Here is a 20,123-nt window from a genome sequence, read left to right on the forward strand (position 1 = left end):
CTCGATGGATTTTTTTGGATGAGGTGGCTGAAATAAGGTCTGTGGTTAACACAAGCTCAGGACATCTCCATGTTTTATTGTACAACATAAAATTCTTTAAGCTTTTGTGAGTCTTAAAACAGAGGTTGTCTAAGTGTCTCTCAAAATCTACCGTCCCACTTGTGAACAGTGTCTACTGAAACTGTTGACTCTGTCGTCTGTGGATTACACAGAGAAAGAGGCCACTTTTTCCCAAAAGAAATGTTGCTGCTGCAGTTTTTCAAGTGTAATTTTTCAAAACAGTCACCACCAGCTACCATAAATAAAATTTTATTCATCTCCATTATATTGGAGCAGAGGCAGAAATCTCAAAATATGAGCAAACTATTTGCATGGCTAGATACAATTAGAAGTAGGTTAAAAACAAGTTGTTTTTTTTAATATAATTTGGATAAACTGACTGAATTGTTACCTGTTTCCCCACATTGTGTGTCTCTGTGTTTGACATATTAAAATTCCCATTGATGATTTTCTTTCGCCAAGTGTAGCCCTCTCTCTTTGTCTCTTTTGATACCTGGTGACCTACTTAGGAGACAAAGTCCTTCACTTTTGTCTGGAGGAGACCATCCTGCTACAGCCCATGAACAACATCACTTGGCAGAAATGTGGAAACTCCCTAGAGAAGTGTTCCATTTATTTGGCTTATGACCAATGCTTGCATGCAGGTCATCCATAGTTGCATATGTGTGGATGTATAACAAAACCCAAAAGTGAATTTGTGTATGAGTTGAACAATGTTTAGAGGCCTGAGGGACAAAAGGATCCAGTAAGTCACAGGTATAAAAGAAGCAACAATGAATTGAATCAATGTATTTTGAGACCCCTGAGAGGTCCTAGCCCCCAGGTTTAGCACCACTTCCCTAGAGGAGTGTGAACTGCTCTGGCATGCAGCCCTTCCTGCTTCCATATTACAGATGCAATCACACAGTTGCACACTTGCTCTAGATCAATACTATTTGTACTCACTCTGATCCATCTTAACTGCCCACTCCATTTGAATATCATCTTGTGATGTGTCACAAGATGATATAGTGATGATGGAAACCTGTTTGGGTGCCAGCTGAGCCCTGGGTAGCAGGCAATGAGATTACTATTATGTTGTTGGTGCCCTGTGGCTGCTGAGCAGTGATAGAGAGGCCTCTCTGGCCAGGCACCACTATTAGATTTGTTGACTGCTCAGCATTCTGGCATGTTGAGATAATGGTGAGGAAATACTTTTACTTCAGCAGCCAGGCATTAATGTGATCATATATATTCTGGCATATTTCCACAGTGACTTATTACTTGAGAACAAGGCAGTCTATTTGATCCTTGTTGGCATTGTACAGTAACCAACTGAGAGACACATTCAGAGGGTTCATCTTCAAAAGGATTAGCTCCTAATGTGGAAATACTGCACAGCTCCTAGCCGCTGGGAACAACTGAATCATTTACAGTGAGGCACACTTGGCAGGGATGAGTCTGACATTGCGATCTGAAGTCATCTGATAGTATGACTGCTCACTTTTGTCTATTCTCATATTTTAGATATAAACCTGCTTTGTATTCCTTTTCTTTCTGCCTCTTTTCTTCTATTCTTATACAGTGAGATAATGATTATTGTGGCCTTTTTGATTCTTTCAGTCAGAATAGGAGACCACATGTGGATCTGAATGTTTTTGTAAATGTATATATTTTATGTATGTCAAATGAGAAATTTCAGTTTTTGGATTTTTTAATACACTTGCAAAAAGTATCCTTTTAAAATTAAATGTACAACACCATTAAGTCTGCAAAAATTGAAGGTTTGTGTGAGGACTTTCTGAAGCCACAATGACAATGTGAACATGCTGATGATTACCAGTAAAATGATTTCCCAGAATTTCCCATCTTAGTTTAGCATCTCGGCTCGCTGACATTAGCTAATTAGCACTAAACACAAAGTACAGCTGAGGCTGATGGGAAAGTCAATCGTTTTGCAGGTATACGTAGACCACATAAAAGTTTGACCTGATGATGGTTTGAAAGGAGCGGGGATCACCAAAACCAGTAAGTAGGCCTCTATCCTGAGGGCCACAAATGTCATATCAGTCAGCTGACCATCACACCGTCAATCCCATTCTGAGAGCTGCACTGCTGGCAAGGTTAAAAACACACGTTTAACTTAACCCTGATTGTAATCATCTATTCAAACTGTAAATACCAATTGTTAAGTCACTGGTTACATAGGATGCACAAACTGAGTACTGGTTAATCATCACACTGGTTGATTCAATCTGCCAATCCAAGGATTAGCAGACACATAACCCAGGTAGCCCTGGCTTCGACCAACAGAGGCCTGATTGCTCTACTTATTCTAGACTTGTGATAAAATATGTTCCAGACCTTGCCTAACTGCCAAAACTGGGCCAAAGCTGGCATGAATACTACCAACCAGAAAATTGTCTGCACCTCCAAAATCTGGCCAAATCTTACAAGCTTGGATCAGAGCCAACTCACATTTGTCCTTTTTCCAAAAAACAGATGAATGAGCCAACACTGAGACACAGTGTTTTCATTATTCAGATTTGGACTAAAATATTAAAGAAAAGATTAAGATTAAAAAGTAACTGCACAGTTAAGTTTGAACTTATTTTCATGGATTTTGTCTCGTGGAAAAGAAAACGCTTCATATTTATTACCAAAGATTTCTTATTAGACTATTAAATATTTCTTCCCCCTTTAAATACATATAGAAATACACAAAAGAGAAATGCAGTACATGAAATAACGTATTCATCGACACAAATAGCAAAAGAGGGCTGTGACCCATAATTGGGATCCCGTGTGAATCCCAGGCTGGCTGACCTAGGCAGTCTGGACAGTATTGTTATAGAGCAGAACCATGACGGAGCTGGAAGGTCAAGCGTGTGGACAGTTGTCAGCCGTCCGGGAAATGTTGAATGAATGTTGAATACTGGCAGATGTGCCCCAGAAAAAAATCAGAGGTGTCAAAAGCTCCCAAAGTCGACAGGTCTGGTATGATGCTTTGAATGTGTAGCTTAGGGTTGTTTCTCAGCGGGGGGAATCTCCTGTGAGAATATCTGACTCAGGGAGTCTACTGAGGCGTTGTGTTTAAATGAGCAAGTGTGAAGTGTGGAACCAGATAAAACCACATTTAGTTGCATGTAGTGTTGATTTTTATGGCAGGAATATGCAAATTTTGAATCCCCATAGTCTTTCACATCACATCTCAGATCTATAGCACTCGCACTGGAGGTTAAAGTGGCAGTCTCAAAGATTTTCATTTAAATAAATATCTGTTAAACCTGCAGTACAGAACTTCTGTCTCCCCCTTCTGGCGGAGTGACGTCCACCTTGATTGTGCACCAGCCCACATGCCAGGCTTGGCATTGGGGTTTTTGCGTAGGCTAATGAGAGAGCCATAACCGTTACCAGTAAGGCGACATCCATCTCTCAGTCCCTTATCTTTCAGTGTGCTCAAATAAGGAAAGACCACACCAGTGGAGATCCATGTTTGTCCTAGGATTGCATTCTTTTCAATTGCATTCTTGTAATCCGTCCTCTGAAGGCTTCGGAGTTTCTTTGTTATCTGGAGCATCAGAAACTTGGACACTTTCTAGATTTTTCCGCCATAGGATCTGCCACAGTACTAGTTACTATAGCATACTCTCATCTCTGTCACTATACGCTCTTCAGCTCCGGCAAACCAATGGTCGCTGGTTGACATAAAACACATTTCTACCAGTGCTCCAGCGTGGGAATGGTGCCACAGGCACTAGATTTAAAACTCCAGCATACTGTGAAATACAGAGAGATTTACCTGGCACTTAATCAGCAGCATGTGGACTCGTTTGGCAAGGGCTTGAATGTAACAGATGTTCATTTATATGTAAAAGTTGCACACTCCAGCTTTAAGTCACTCTCTATGGCCAAATGAGGTAACACAATGGTGATTGAGCCTACGGTCTAATGATTAAAGTATTGCAATATTTATATAATCGCAGTATTACGACCTGGGTGTCTGTGGTGACATTCCTAGAAAAAAAATCTTGTGTTAAGTTGCTGATAATGCAAATTGAACATTTCCTACTGCTGCTTCACATTATTTAACTGGCGAAACACAAGATGACTTATTATGAAGTAGTGGGAATGCAATGTGTTACCTAAAAAGTGACCGAAAAATTTCCCACTATCTTTCATAGAAAAAAATGCATTTACAAAACAATATAGTGCTCTGCATTTTCTGTCAGTGGATCAGCTTGAAGTATTGGAACAAGAAGGAGCAGCCACAGTGAGCTGTTGCTGCAGGTGACAGGCTGCACACCTGCAACCTTTCAGCCAGGTAACCAACCCCTTTCACTGTGCCCAGCTGTTTGCAGATTCCTGCTGTTTGCAGCATGAAACCAGATCATGGTTGCTGTCAGAATGATGGGAAATGGCCAATTATTGCTTCTTTATTGAAACGACAAGAGTTTTTTTTCTGTGACCTGTCGTATTTAACTACATCTGAAATCTTGGATATCGCCACTTTATATCTTTACCCCCTTTACCTTTATAACTTTTCCTCATCAAAATGTCTAACAGTGACCAGACCTATGTTGCATATTTCATTGAGTTGTGTACTTATGGGATCCCAAATATTTCCAGCAATTTTCAGACCTAGAGAAGTATGTAATTTTAATCAAGGTAATCATTTGCTTGCTTGTCAATGACGTTTTTCACATGCAAGATGTGGTTGTTTGCCAGAAGCGGTCAAAATTGACATTCAGTTTTAATCCACATTTTTATGATATTTTTAACAATATATTTTAACCAGGAGAAGTATTTTAGTCATGGGACATCTGGATATTAAGTTATCAGAGAAACAACCTGGGCAAACATTGGCGGCAGTCCTGTGTAACTGACGAACAGTGTTGGAGAAACACTCATTTTTAATGTGGAACTGCCTTATTATGTTTTTCCCAGATTTAATCATCAGGTCCATTTGTTTCAGAGAGGAGGAGACCTCTGCAGATAATTCAGCTTTCAGTAATAACCTCTTGAACAACTGACCCTGCAGAATCCTAACCCGGAGAAGTTAACAACAATGACGGCAATGGTGATAAAGACATTCTCACACTTTCACAATGTCACCAATCTCTGTCTTTTGGCATTGTTTTGATTGAGGGTCTATAGCAGCAGAAAGTTAGATATTGTGTCTTTAAGAACTGGACCGTCATTGGTCCTCACCTGCTAAAATCAAAAGAACAGCTAAATAAAATGTTGAATGTTTGCTGAAGAACTAGACACTTTTAGTGTCAGTTCACCCAAAATTAATATAAATGAAACATATTGAATATAATATTTAACCTTTTTTTTTTTTGCTTAGCTGAGGTGGAAATGTTGGTGTAGCCTGTCGATAAAAACAAAATGAGACAAGGTGAAATGGAAAAGACAAACATAAACCATAAAAATCAGATCTGTATGAACCAATGAGGAGACTGTTACTTTCCTCAAATTAATATGTAAAATCAACATACAGTACATGTCATATTTCCCATGTGGTTTTCCACCTTGTGAGGTTTGAATAGATGTAGATATGGTAACTAAGAGGTAAGTCAAAACATACATGAATACAGCCTTTAATGCTAAAAATAAATTATGGAAATAAACAACTATGCAAAATTGTTTGTTTTTTTCCTTGAAAAGATAAAGGATAATGACAGAACTTCATATAAACTCTTAGTCGTGAATTGCTCCTCTATTCCCTGTCTGTATAGTTCTCGAGCCGACACACACTGTGCATCAGCATTTGAAGCACGTTGTACATCATAGCTGTCCTGGCAGGATTTGTTGTAGTGAGCAGTGTCTTGAAGTTGTAGCTTTGCCACAAGTTCCTTCAGCGTTCCCGAAGGTCCTACACTCACCTTTCCTCTCATCTCCTCACCTTGGAACTATGTGTGCAGGGTTTTGACTTCCACACAGAGAGATGTATCTGACATAAAAAGGAACAGTGACATCTGTTTCCCAGGACCTTGGTCAAAAGGAGGGTGATGGGGGGGGGGGTGTCTTACACACACACACACACACACACAGTCATTCACTTGCTATAAGGCAAAATGTTCGCTTTGTAACTTCTAATTTCATTTAGCATAACAAGCTTTCTGTGGGTAGACCTACAGTAATATCTGTGGAATTACATAATCAAACACTGGAAAAAGAAAATAAATGGAAATAGTCTTGATTACTGCAGTTACTACATGAGGTTGAAATCTATCTAACTATAACCCTATAAAACCCCACAAGAGCGCAAGGGTGCACTAGGGTCAGCGTGACGTGAACTTTGTCATCAGAGTTTGTGCTCGAGGTTCTGTGTGGATGGTCCGTAACATTGCAGTATTTGTTTCTTAATGTGGTCTGGCCTGCTACAATTGGCACCAAACATGGCGTTCTTTCTCAGAGTCATGACCCGGTCAAATCTGAACCCACAAACATCATACACATATTTGTAGATTCAGTATTGCTGACACACATAGAATATCATTATCTCAGATGTCATTGCAAATGCAAGTCCATCAATCCCCTTAAAAATCATAGTAAAATGACACTCTTTGGAACTCCAGAACTTGCCCTAGAATCATTAATGTTTTTAAGCTTTCTTCAGTATCAAAGTATTCCAGTGATAATTATCTAGACAAATGCATTGCAAACAGGAAGTGCTAATAGCTTAAAATACATTTAGTGGTACCAATTTGCCAAAATGTACCAAATATAGACAACTAACTCACCGTCTTGGCAACTTCGGGGCTGTCGGCGTCTATAGTTTTCTTTCTTTGTATTTCCTTTTTCTTTCCCTTCTTTTTAAATGTATTTTTCTATGGTTTATCATTCTTGTATTATCTCCATCATTTCTGTGTTCTCGTGTTGATCTTTTTGTCATATATGAAGCTTTTAGTTTGCAGTCATGAGGATATGATTCTGAAGCTAAACATAGAATATTACATTACAATTACAGTGTTTTCATCATTTAAAAAAAATCTTACATAATCACAACAAACTCGTTAAAGAGGAAATTAATTAGTATATCAGCCATAATGATGTTACTGCAGTAATGTAATAAAATATGTAAGGTGGATTATTGAATGTATTACAATTCTGACATGTAGCTACAATAAGTTCTTAGTGAACTTATCTGTATGTAAACAGCATTGTATGGGTGCGGATTTGTGTGGTGCACAAATGTTCTCCTGTGCACGTCCATGTGTGTGTGTCTGTGCTTGTGCGAAGGCAAGGAAGCACTCAGGCAAAAATGTCGGGGAGGGAAAAAAATGCATATTCATCAGGCCTTGCAGACAAAACAATGTACTGGCATAAGCTCTGCAACAAGCGCGAGTGAAACAGCTGCAGAGAGACTTGATGTGCTACACTGGGACAAACATTTATGAACCCACCCCCATGGACTTGCCACACAATGATGTGACACAGAGAAAGGAAGGATCCCTGCATACATTTGCATTCGGTTTTCGGGGCTAGAGTTCAGCAGGGCCCCCCCCGTTTTTCACCTCCATCTGAACGCTAAACTACTTCAGATGGTTAATCGTTCACTTAATACAAATCTATTAAACAGGCCTGGCTGTGTATAAGCAGGGTGTGATTTAGATCTGGATCAATGCCCCTGTGTATCTGCTACACTCAGCCAAGACAGTATTTTGTGCCTGGCAGATTAGTCTTGCAATTACACTTACATACATGTGGACGTTTCACATTGACTCATGTCTTGACATCAACCAATTGCATAATCTTCTTTTTTTTCCCCTTTTGTCGTGTAGTTGCAGCAGCAGATTATCCCTCATCTTGTTTTTCATAAGGCTTTTTTTTTCCTATCTCTATTGTGAAAAAAAACCCCTTATCTGACAACAAAGAGGAACCCAGCTCATGCATTAACCTGCCTGTTGACCTCTATGCAAACTCACCCCTGCAGATGAGCGACCAAAGATGCTGTAAATAAAGACAATCCCCTGTCATCCACTTATGTCCTTGAGTTACCAAATGTATCCACTAGATGGCATTCCTGTATAGAGAGCAGATCTGAAACCAAAGACAAGCCTGGCGATCAGTTTCACTGTGTTTGCATTGTTGACAGCTGAAGCACTACCAGCGATGTTACATCATGCATTAACATCACTGTCTGTCTCCATATTATGGATGAACGGCAGCAGTGGTGTCCATGTGTCTGCACAATAGCATTTATTTTAGTGAGGATTTGATTTCTGTCACACTGAGAAGAAAACCCTGAGGAGCTCTCTTCACTTCTTCACTTCACAATCCACATTTGCTCTTTTGGCCACACGTTCAGCTGTTAAGAGTCAAGTGCACATTTGTGAGTAAGCCTAAACAAAACAAAACAAAACAAACAGAAAAAAAAAAAAAAACGCAGGATGCAATCTGAGATTCCCAGAGCTGATCTGATGAAAACAGTTGAAACTAATGACAGATTGACTTTCTGGAGCTTCCAGTTGGTGCGATGAATTCCTGGAGAGAGGAATATAAAGTCTAAAATGAAAAACTGTACTGCAAGTTGTCGCCAGGGTTTTTTTTTTTTTTTTTTTTTTTGCTCGAGACCATGTGTGCCCTACTACGAATCCCCCACCACTCGCACAAAATTAAGACCATAAGACATTTTTTATATTTCAGTTTGGCATTTTATTCCTTTACTAGACAGCGACAATGGGCAAGGCCAGACAATTTGCATAGCACATTATCATACGCAGAGGTCATTCAAAGTGCTTGACGGATATAAAAAACGAATTAAAAAAAATACAGAGAAAACAGTATAAAATTGTAAAACAAAATAGTATAACAGCAAGGATTATAAAACATGTAACATGTAATGAAAGTGTAAGATTAAATCATTAACTCTCCTTACATCCCTCTCCGTAGAGGGCTGCAAGTAGATAAGAGGAGAGAGAGATGGGGAATAGCATAAGACAAAGGTTCCTGGCTGGATGCAAACTGGGGACATAGCACTTCCTGCTTGGTGCCTTAACCTAAAGACCAGGGCCCCATATTTTCTGTTTTACTATTCTCCTGACTGGAGGCTAAAGGAGAGTTATAAAGATTCAAATTTATTTTTCAATAGCCTACATTTTAATTATTTAACCCAAAATATTAGTGTTAAAAATATATTGTTTTTCATCCTGTTTTTTTTTTGTTGCTACTTTCAATAAGATAATGTGTTGAACATACTGACTCTAACAATGTTGTAATCAACTTATAAAGTACCAATTATGTGTAATTTGTTAATTTATGAAATTGAAATTTACAAATTGATAATAATGAAAGAAAGAAAAAACAAGAAGTTGAATAAAAACCCAAATTTACAAAAATAAATAAAGGAATCTTTACTTTTACATCTCTTTCTTTATCATTTTTTTAAACTGTACTCGGATATATTTTTGACCCTTTTATATCAAAGCTGTCACCAATTGTCACAAATATAATTCTGAAGGTGACATACTGAATCCTTCATTTATTTATTATTTTGTTCTTGTTGTCACATTTGAACATATTGGGTCTAAAATACTGTAAATCATCATTAAATGTGTGTAATTTTGTAACTGTAGAATGTAAACTTGACCCAGGTGATAAACCTCCATAATTTAAGTAAGTCCCAAGGTCATGACCTCAGCGTCCTTCATGGCCTTCAGTTTACCTGTTTAAACACAGTTTGGTTCAAAACACACTAGTGAAGAACTGGACATTTTAATACATTGTGATATGTTTTTTTTTTCTTTTTTATGTATTTCATGTTTTATAATGTGCAGAAGCTTATTTATGTCTGTTTGCATGAACACTCTACATAGAATTCAAATGTCACATGACGCATCTTCACATATGTCTTGTTTGATCTAAAGTGGCCTCCCTTTGCAGAGCTGTCGCGGTATTTCTTCTTAGATGCCAGATTCCTATGGTTATTGCAGTTTCATGTACAAACTTTGTCAAACAGTTCTTTGGTTTAGAGGATAAACCTTCATTTTCTGGATACAGAGGAGGTGGACACCAGTTCCTGGCAGCTGTGAAGAATTTAACACATCCATAACAAACAGCTACTGTAGCGTAATCTCCTGGCTTCACTCCTCCCTCTCCATCCTCTCGATTCTCGTCCCTGCTCCCTGGTCCTTTGCCCACCATGCCTTCCCCAGCTGTCCTCTTCTCTCTCCACTGAAGGAGGGAGGAAGAGGGAGCGAGGGAGCTGGCGGGCTTCAGCCCTGCCTGGCTGTCGTGTTGGAGCCTTGATGTTACAGACTGCAGTAGCAGCCTCTTAGGCCCCTCATAATCCACTGGATTGTTGCATTAAAACCATCACATGATTCTTTGCTCCCTTGCAGTTGTACCATGTTGCGTCACCATTAGAGCAAGCTATAAATAACAAAGAGGGGCTGCGGGGGAGGGAGGGGAGATACGGGGGAGGACTGTCAAACACATAGAACAACACAGACTGGCAGCTATTGGCTCCCTCCGAAGCCAACACACAGCTTTTAGTTAGAGAACGCAGTAATATTCACACTTACCTGACTTAGTCATTGGCAAACATCACAATACACACAAAGGATTTGATGCATGAAGAAATTGAATAGCGCAGCAGGGGCCAATGGCTGTGACGAGAAAACAAGTTAAAGGGAACATTCAGACGTGTCACTCACTGAGACGTCAAAGTCTTTTTTCCAGAATGAGAAGCTACCCTGGATTGTCACATCATAGACTGAAATTCAGGTGCGGCTGTGTTGACAGTAAGCCACTGTGAAATAGCAGAATGGGGCTGAGCTTGGTAAAATAGGTTGGGGTTTTTGTTCATTACTTTCATGTACTTAGAGAGGGGATGTAAGTCTTCAGAGGTCTTCTTGGGGGAAGCTGAGAGATAGCGATTGGCTGGAAGGCAGCCTCCTCACAGGGAGACATATACTGAGGCAAAACACAGCTATGACAACCACATAAACCAATATAGCTGTTTTTGTTTCCCCATGTTCGCAGCCACTGTGCACTGGATTAGCATACATCCTATCCTCTGCCCGCCAGGCAAACAACTCCAGCACAAGTCTATGTAAGTAGAAGCCTGCTGTGTCTTCTGAGTGAATAATGCAGGATGACAGAGCAACATGCTTCACAGACATATGTACACCACCATCAATTACTGCATCATCAGTGCCGCTACATCCAGACAGAAGAGTGGTAGAAGTGTTCAGATCTGTACGTACAGCAGCACTTATCAATATTTCTTATGTTAATGATGGATTATGCTGAAATGGAAACTCATAGAATGACGAACCCAAAGAACGTCATCATCTCCTGTTCCTCTCAGCTCCACAGAGCTTTTTAGTCTGTTTTGGATTGTTTTGGTTTCCTTTGATTTCCACCCACCACAGTTTTCTTGGGAGATGGTGGAGACCAATATAGAGCTAAAAGGAGAGTAAATGTTGGTCTTACAACCCCGAGGTAGACAAAAACAGTCCAAGAATTCAACTATTTGCTAATTTAGCTTTGTGTCTGCACTGTTACAACAACTGTTATTGTCTCCTAGTGCAACAGCAGGAAAAGTACAGGTGTCACTAATAACATTAACAATGGATGGCTCTGTTCTATTCAAGTGTCCCAGTAAATCATGACACTGTGACAGTGATTCACATAACAGGAACATGAAACTGAAGCAGTGAAATGGAATTCAGCCAATTAACCTCATACCTGTGCTTTTCCTACTGTAACATGTCAAAATATCCTCTGTGAGAAAACCCTGTATAAAAACCAAGTGGCAACCTCTGGGGCTGTAAAATGAAGCCAACTCAGAACTACCAAAAACTGCTGTTCCTCGAATGGCCAATAGAGTCTGGCTCCAAAAGTGAGTCATACCCCATTGACTCCCATTTTAAATGGCCAACTTTACAGCAGAAATAACCATGTTTACAGCCTGGTACAAAAACAATTTTGGTCTATATAGCTACTTTCCTCCTTCATGACAACTGTATGGGGGTGAATTTTTGTATAACTCACCTGTAAAAATTTTACTAAGCCTCCTATAATTGAGGGTGTGGCCTCTTTGAGTGACAGGTGGTGAGTGTATGCTTGCTACAAACCGGCAAGCACTGAAGTCTGAGCTCCACGCGCCCCACCTCTCCACCCATTTTTGGATTAGCTGTGAGTTAGGTGGAGTCAGGCTCTGCCAAGATGGCGCCAGCAGAGCAGCCCACTCTGAGCTTCAAAACAGCTCTTCAGAAACCTGTGGGTGATGTCACAGAGGCTACGTTTATCTTAATTTACAGTCTATTGTGAAAACAAAGAAGAAAACCAACACAATCTCAAATTACTATAAAAATGATATTATTGAATCACTATTACTAATTCAATAATGTATGAGCGGTATTTTAAAGGTTAAACTTTAACTAATTTACACTGCTGGGTAATTTACAATATGACAATGCAAATGAATGAATGAAAAATACAAATTTGCAAAGTAATAGCAACTATAGCTGTCAGATAAATATAGAAGAGTAAAAAGGACAAGAAATAAGAAGCTCCCTCAGAATGTCTGTCATCACATAAGATGGTGGTAAGTTAAATACAACAGCCTGTAATTGTTCACCGAGTTTGTAAATTCCTTCTAGGAAGGAGTGTGGTCTAAACAGGTGCAGCAGAGGACAAGATATCTTGACATTTATGCCACATTTATGTCATATGGATGGATAGTACAAATCCCTGTTAATGTGAGTGTTCATGTCATCAAGGTGATTGAATGATTACATGGTCGGTCATGTAAGGATTAAAATACTGCATTGACAATATAACAATATAGCTGATGAGGCATCTGTAGTTATTGATTTCAACCTCAGTGTTATGAGTTGGATATTGACATAAACAGTATTTACAAGTTGGAAATGTGTAACTACTATAAATCCGATAAGATGTGAAGACAGCTTAGGTTCCCAGTGTGGGTTAAGCTTCAAAAATGCTGCATCCTACATTTCCCATAATGCAACTTGATAGCTTCTTTCATTAGACCTCCCCTGCCTCGTAAATGCCTGTGCCTTTCAAACTCCATGTTCTCAGTTTGTAACACAGGTTTTTTGTTCAAAATTTAAAGTATCCAAGCCCAAGGCGAGATGATGACATCACTGTGACATCATCAGGGTATTTTTTTTTCAGACTTGGCAAAGCTCCTCCAGAGATAAGTATTTAAAACTGTTTACACAGGCTGAATACTGCTCCCCAAAATGAGAACACTGATTTTCATGTGTAAAATCAGTTATTCAAGTACTTGAGTGTGCATTTAGTTACTTTCCACTGCTGCAGTAGCCTCAAAGACTCAATCACACACACACACACACACACACGCACACACCACATTAGAAATGCAGCTTCCAAGAAACCAAGTGATGCTATCTAATAAGAAGTTTTGCCCACCTCTTTCTGTCTTCTCTTCCTCTTTGATCTCTCCACCTCACTCTCTCTGTTTCCTTCTTCCCATAAGCCTCAAACTATCCATTCAACCACCCCGCCCCTCCTCTCTCTCTCCTTCTCTGTTCTCTCTGCAGCTCTGCCTCGCTCTCCTGCCCATCGAGTGTCGTGCATGTTATTTAAGTCAAGGGCGGCATTAGCATGACGATCACAGCCTTCTATCACAAGTCTTGTCTGCCAAGGCTAGAGCTGGAGGAGTGGGGCTTTTGTTATTATGGTGGAGAGAGAGCGGCAAAACATGTGGGGAGTAGAAAGAGAGAGAGAGAGAGAGAGAGAGAGAGAGAGAGAGGGGAGCTGGAGGCACAGAGACAGGAGGTCTATAAGAAATCAAAGATGATTTGTGATTACTTTAAGAAAAAGCGTATATGCGTGTGCATCAGAGAAAAACTCAATCCATTTACGTGCCATATGTTGTCGGGTTATTCCTCACTCCTGAAGAAAGCCTGCTCCTTCCTCTCAATGAAAAACAAAACCACAAGTGTGCAGAGATAGGCCTACAAAGAGACTCCAGAATCATGCCTGGATCATATACACACACACACACACACACACACACACATATATATATGCTAATTTCTGTATGAAACTCAGCAAATTCAGATCAGGCTCATGAATTCCTGCTTGTTATTCCAGATCTGATTACTCATGACTGCCTACAGGAAAAAAAAACAAAAAACATGCAACATATTGTCATCTCAGGAGCATACATGCATTTTAACAGGCGCACTCACTTCATCTCCCCCTTCTCTCCGCTCATACTCCTATTTACAAACCTATTTATTACAACAGGAAATTAAAACACAGTTAATTGTATCATAAACACACATCTGTGTTACTAAAACCAGATTAATTTTTAATGAAACAGATGCCGTCCTGGGCCAATTTCTCCCTTCGCCAACCACCGAGTTCAACCTACCGCGGCCGGCTGTCTCACAGCCACGTGGTGAAGCCTCCTTTTGCTTGACTGACTCTGAGGTGGAAATACACACTTAGCGGTTCAAAGACACACCTGGTTATTAAAGCAGTTGTAGCCTTTTATTCATTATTGATATAATCACCACTGCAGCTCATTTGGCACTGCAGCGCACACAATCGTTCTGCCGGCTGCAGACATCCGTGACTCACCTTTGATGGACACCCTGCAGTACTCATGTTCAGTCTGGGTCCTCATTGCAGACAGAGGAGGAGAGATGGGGTCTGACATTTCACATGGCTTTCAGTCAGACGAATAATCTGATGGTCGGGAGGGTGGGGAGAGAGAGAGAGAGAGAGAGAGAAAGAGAGAGACGCGGCCTTGGAACAGAAAAAAAAAAAGAATCCAGCTGAATATTAAATGCGCTCAGGTGTTTCATGGCCTGTCAAACCTGGGTGACACACAGAAGACACAGTGTCTCATTTCCTGGGTGAAGTGTGCACATGTGGATGTCTGTGCATGTATGTGTACAAGGTCCAAGGCATGCACAACACACACACACACACACCAAACACACAGTGGCAGTCAAGCCTGCTATCATTTGAATTCCTCCCCTGTGGTGGCTCCGTAAGACATCTCAATCTCCATCATGCTGTCAGAAGAAATAAACACAGTACATAGAGAACTGAGAAGAAAAAAACAGGCTTTTTCTTTCCCTCACATCCATCGTCATGTAAGTTAAATGCCTTCTCATGGACACACGCACACAAACACACACACACACACAGCAGACAAACAAACACAAGCCAAAGACGCTTTCATCCGTTGCATGGTGAAAAAATACATTTATTGGAATCTGTGTCAATGTAGAAAAAAGTGAAAACTGGCTTTAGGTTTTGTCACAGTACCACAGGTGAATATTCCAGCAGCCGTCTGGTGAGCCGAAACTAAGTCCGCAAGCTCGTTTTAGGGCAGTACATCTGCTACTGATGACAACAGAAAGGGTGGCCTACGGTGGCCTTATGGTACCAAACACGTCGTCTCTCACAGACACTGAAAAGCTCAGGCTGCTTCCTAGGACACACCACCAGCAAATACACATGTTGTACAGCAATTAACCTAGACCAATGTTCTCTCAGTTTAATGTGGGCTTCTGTGGGAGAGGCTGATTTGTTCAAATGTTTTGTTGTGATACTGTTACAAATCCCTTTCCAATAACTATAAAGTCAGGGCCGCTGACTGCCAGCATCCGAGGCGACTCAACGGAGCCTGTATTGTATGATCAATTGCGGGCCACTGTTTTATAACTCATAAACTGGGCCCATAATATCCCATTTCGTCCCGGACCCTGGAAATAACTCCACTGGCCCTGTGCGAAGCTATGAGGTTCATGCATCATCTTTGATGTCCACCAGGGCCTCCTTTCACTGTTCAGCGCCTGCCATCCAAATGAAGGGAATATCACATTAATATTTCTCTTTTCTCTGTAGAAGTCACTTTTTTTTTTCTTTTTTTTTTTAAAATTCAAATATTTCTGTCTGAACAAACATCTCTATAATAAACATACCGCAAGTGACAAGTTCTACTCTGGCAGGCCAAATGTTATAATGTGTAGTGCATTTCTATTTCTGATATGACAGGATAAGTCTCACAACACATGGCGAGTCTGCATACTTTATGAAATCAACTCAAATCGCAACAGAAAAAAAAAAAAAATGCATTTGAAAACAAAACGAGACATTTCTAAACTCAGATACTGAGTATTAACATTGAGAGGTCAGTTTTTTTTTCCCCATACAACTTTCTTTACATATAGACTTATTTTATTCTTAAATATCTTAAATCTCATATAAAATAATTCATCAGAAACCGATTCTATATACACGGACGAGAGTGCACAAGATGGATAAAGAGATGGTGTGCATGCTGACGTGGTTTAGCTAGAGCAGGGTTTGCTGTGAGGTTATATGCGCTGCTTGGGTGTACAGTTTTTTTTGTTTTTTTTTTTTTTTTTTTTTTAAAGTTTGGCTTTTTCTGATGAAATGAATGACAGGTTCTGTGTGGAGCATCGGACTCAATATCATCATTCAGAAAACAAACAACAGCTTCTAAACCAATAAATAGGCTTTCTCTTTAGAGCGGCAATTCTTCAAAGAGAATGTGACCTTCATGGTTACCAAAAAAAAAAAAAAAAAAAACCAACAAAAAAAAACAAAAAAAAAAAATCCATATTTCAACCTCTCTCCTGACACAAGTTATCTACCAAAGCAGAACTGGGAGCATTATGATTTTTCTGGACTGGATTCTAGGATAAACCTAAGCTTAATGTATTGTTAAATGGAGATTAGCAGTGGGGAAATAGTACAGTATTTGTTGGGAACTAGGCTTTTAATCCAAGAGTGTGTCAAAAATGATATATGGCAAGCTGCAGCAGTTTTATCGGGTCAAGGCAAATAATATGTTCATGGACGGGCATTCAGTTACACTGTTAAAATATAGCACATAGCTACGTACAACAAGGCATGCATGCTTTGAGGCTCTTATGAGACAAAAATAAAAAAGAGATAAAATATAAAGGGATTGCATTTGCACTGACTTCTGCCATGTGTCATTTTGTGGCTCTAGCCAATGGTGGGTGAGGTTGGCTGAAATGTTTTATTAGCTTAGGGAAAATAATCGGCGAAGTTTCCCCCAAAGTGACATTTAAGCAGCTTGTTGTTTCTTCTATAATCACATTCACACTCTCTTTTTTTTTTTTTTCAAAAAAAAAAAAAAAACGTCTGAGTGTTTGATTTTACAAAGAATCGTACGCTTATAATGTGCACGCTAGTTTTGGCAATGAACTTGCTGTGAGGACGCGGCTCTGTGTGGCACAGTGTTAATAAAAACGGCACTGGTTCCAGTGACTCCAGTGACACCAACTCTCTATTCACAATGGCCACAATCGCTGTTGCTGCTGACGCTGTTGTTAATTTACTTCTCTCCCCCGAAAAAAAAAGAGAAACACAACAGTGAAGACATCATACAGACAGCACGATCAATACCGACCTGGAAGAGGATGCTTAATTTCACTTCTCTTTTTCTGTTGCTTTGAATTTTCACAACTTAACTGGCATCCACGCATCTCTGGCAAGCGACAGCATCTTTGTATATTATTTAGAAAATCTCTAGTAGATATTCACAGTTGCTTGACTGAATGGCAAAAATACCCATGAAGTCTAAAATTGCTGGTTTAAGTCGTCTAAAACATGGATGCCAAGAGTTCTTTAAAGTACTGGAGGTTCACCGTCGTCGTAGACTATTTGATGGATTCAGATTCAGAAGTGTAAAAAAATCTTGCAGCGTGTTGCCTTTGAGCACGAACACACATATTCATACATACAACCATTCATTTTCTTGTATATATATATAGAGATCTGTAGTAATATGGGACAATGGAGATACCTTCAATTACATCTGATGGTTCATGATGTGACACATATTCCACAAATTCTTCTGGATGTTCTGTGGGTGGATGCTCTACAGGAGCGTTTACATGAGAGCAGATTTCTGTACAGTAAAACAGCACACATAAAAACATGAGGACTTTAAAATAAAAATATCCCACGCTGATTGTGATGTTTAAAATGTTATTCAATTCATTTTTTTTTTTTTTATTCTAGAAAGGGAGGCAAGGGTTTATTTTTGGCGGGACGAGGCAGGGGTGCTGCCGATCTCCCCTGTTTTTCTTTCCCACACTACACAGTAGTTTCATTCTTCCAGGGTCCAGTGCGTATATTCCCTGTGCTGTCCGAGGTGTACAGGAGTCCTTCGTGCAGACCCCCTTTTAGAATCCCATTCTGATTGGGCGGGTTCTGGGGGTAGGATTGTCTGCGCGGGGCGTGCATCTCCAGATGGTGATGTGTCGCCATCGGGTCCTCCTCGGCCACTTTGCCGCAGCCACACAGGAAGATGCCCGTGTCGCCTGCCTCCGCCGGGCACAGAGAGGGGAGGAGGTCTGCCTTGGCACAGCAGATGTGCCTGTGGCAGGGGTTATGGCACGCCAGGGCCTCATGCGTGGTGGCTGCAGCAGCGTGGCATGTGTGATGCCCATCATGGTGGCCTTCGTGGGCCAGATGTGGACAGATGTGGGCATGACGCTCATGTGTGCTGTGGGGGCTGTCAGTGTGTGAGCTGTGCACGCTGCCTCCGTCCACGCTGGAGGGGATGTGATAGGCGTACTCCCTCTCACTCCCTGCTCCGCAAGCGCCGGCGCCGGACCGGCGGCTGAGGTGACGGCCTTTAGTCCTGGTGCTGCTCTTTAGGCAGGGGTGTAACTGGATGCCCGGTCTGTAACCCTCGGGGTCAGCGTGTAGCAGTACGTGCGTTGCCGCAGGCTCCTCCTCCATAAGCTGCTGACTATGCAGGGCGGCGCAGCATGGTGTCACCGGTGCCAGGCACGTCACGTGATTTTGCGAGGACGGAAGGGCGGCGTGTTTACAGTGACCTAAACTGCCATGACTGCAGCTCATTGGTGCTTTACCTTGACACGGTGAGTCATGGTGGCAGTGGCTGTGACCATGACCATGTCCGGGGGTATCTCCATTCACGTTGACCTTGGGCCGCGCTTGAGCAGGCCCGTGGGCGCCAGAGCAGGCGTTGGCTCGTCGTCCGGGACAACAGGAGCACCAGCAATGCCAGACATCGTCACGCTTGGCACAGTGATGGATGAGGATGAAGAGGCCGAGGGTGACGGAGAAGGCACCGTAGAGGCAGCTGAAGATCATATCCAGGAAGTGGCCCTGCGACACGGCCAGTGCGCCGAAGGTCCAGGTGGCCAGGAAGAGGAAAAGGGTGAAGGCCGCCGTTCGTAACTGAGCCTTGAAGGAGTGCTCGTTAGCCAGCAGCGCAGGGTTGATGGGAACGCCTGGGCAGCCGGCGGGGCAGTGGCTCCCGCTGGGTGGAGCTGCCAGGGCTCCAGGCTCGGCTCCCTGATGACAGTGGGTGGGCACGTCGACGGCGGCCAGCCTCTGCTGCTCCTCCGTCAGCTGCTTGAGCTCATACTTCTTTTCAGGGTGTCGCCGCAGCTGGATGAAGGTACAGAGGAAGTAGATGCATGTCACCAGGACGATGAAGGCCACGGGGCCAAAGAAGGCTCCCAGGCTGGGCTCCCAGGCCATCCAGCAGCTGCAACACACACAGACACCAGTGTGTTTCAACACTTTCAACACAGCATTTATTCATTTGTTCTAACATCTATCCGCCGGCATGTGCACCTTCAAAATTTGCACCCTGTACACACAGTGCAAACAACCTTAATATAACCACACAACATCTGAGTTGTGTTTGCTCAACAGAGATATGCTAATTCATACACACACCCACCAAAGGGAAATAAAAGCTAATGGCGGAGGTGTGTGTCAAAACATGTTGTCTGCAGATACACACATGCAGCTCTGTTTTTAAAAAAATCAAATGAAGGTTTATTTTTGGAAATAATTAATAACACCTAATGATGAAAGTACTTTGTTGAGGTGTATAAAATCAACAGAGGGTGTAATTTAACCTTGAGAGCAGAAACAAATTCAGGACTTACTATGGTGCTTGCTCCCCGCTGCCATAGTTGTCAATATTGACGGCTGCCGTGACCCCGCAGATGATGAGGGGCACTCCACCACTGACTAAATAAAATCTGTGAGGTGACAGAGGGACGAACACAGGCAGA

The 20,123-nt window shown here is 41.4% G+C and overlaps 1 protein-coding gene across 1 annotated transcript in view; it reads right to left on the minus strand.

The window, feature by feature from the left end:
• Positions 1-18,055: 18,055 nt before the first annotated feature.
• The window catches only part of adgra1 (adhesion G protein-coupled receptor A1), a 103,298-nt gene continuing 101,230 nt past the window's right edge, over positions 18,056-20,123 (minus strand). Inside the window, exons 8-9 of the mRNA XM_022743806.1 lie at positions 19,995-20,090; positions 18,056-19,585 (exon numbers count right to left, since the gene is read on the minus strand). Coding sequence (XP_022599527.1) covers positions 18,157-19,585; positions 19,995-20,090 — 1,525 coding nt within the window. The 3' untranslated portion in view covers positions 18,056-18,156. The remainder of the gene's footprint in view (positions 19,586-19,994; positions 20,091-20,123) is intronic.

Source organism: Seriola dumerili, unplaced genomic scaffold (genome assembly GCF_002260705.1).
Source record: "Seriola dumerili isolate Sdu_G_001 unplaced genomic scaffold, Sdu_1.0 BDQW01000073.1, whole genome shotgun sequence".
NCBI lineage: Eukaryota > Metazoa > Chordata > Actinopteri > Carangiformes > Carangidae > Seriola > Seriola dumerili.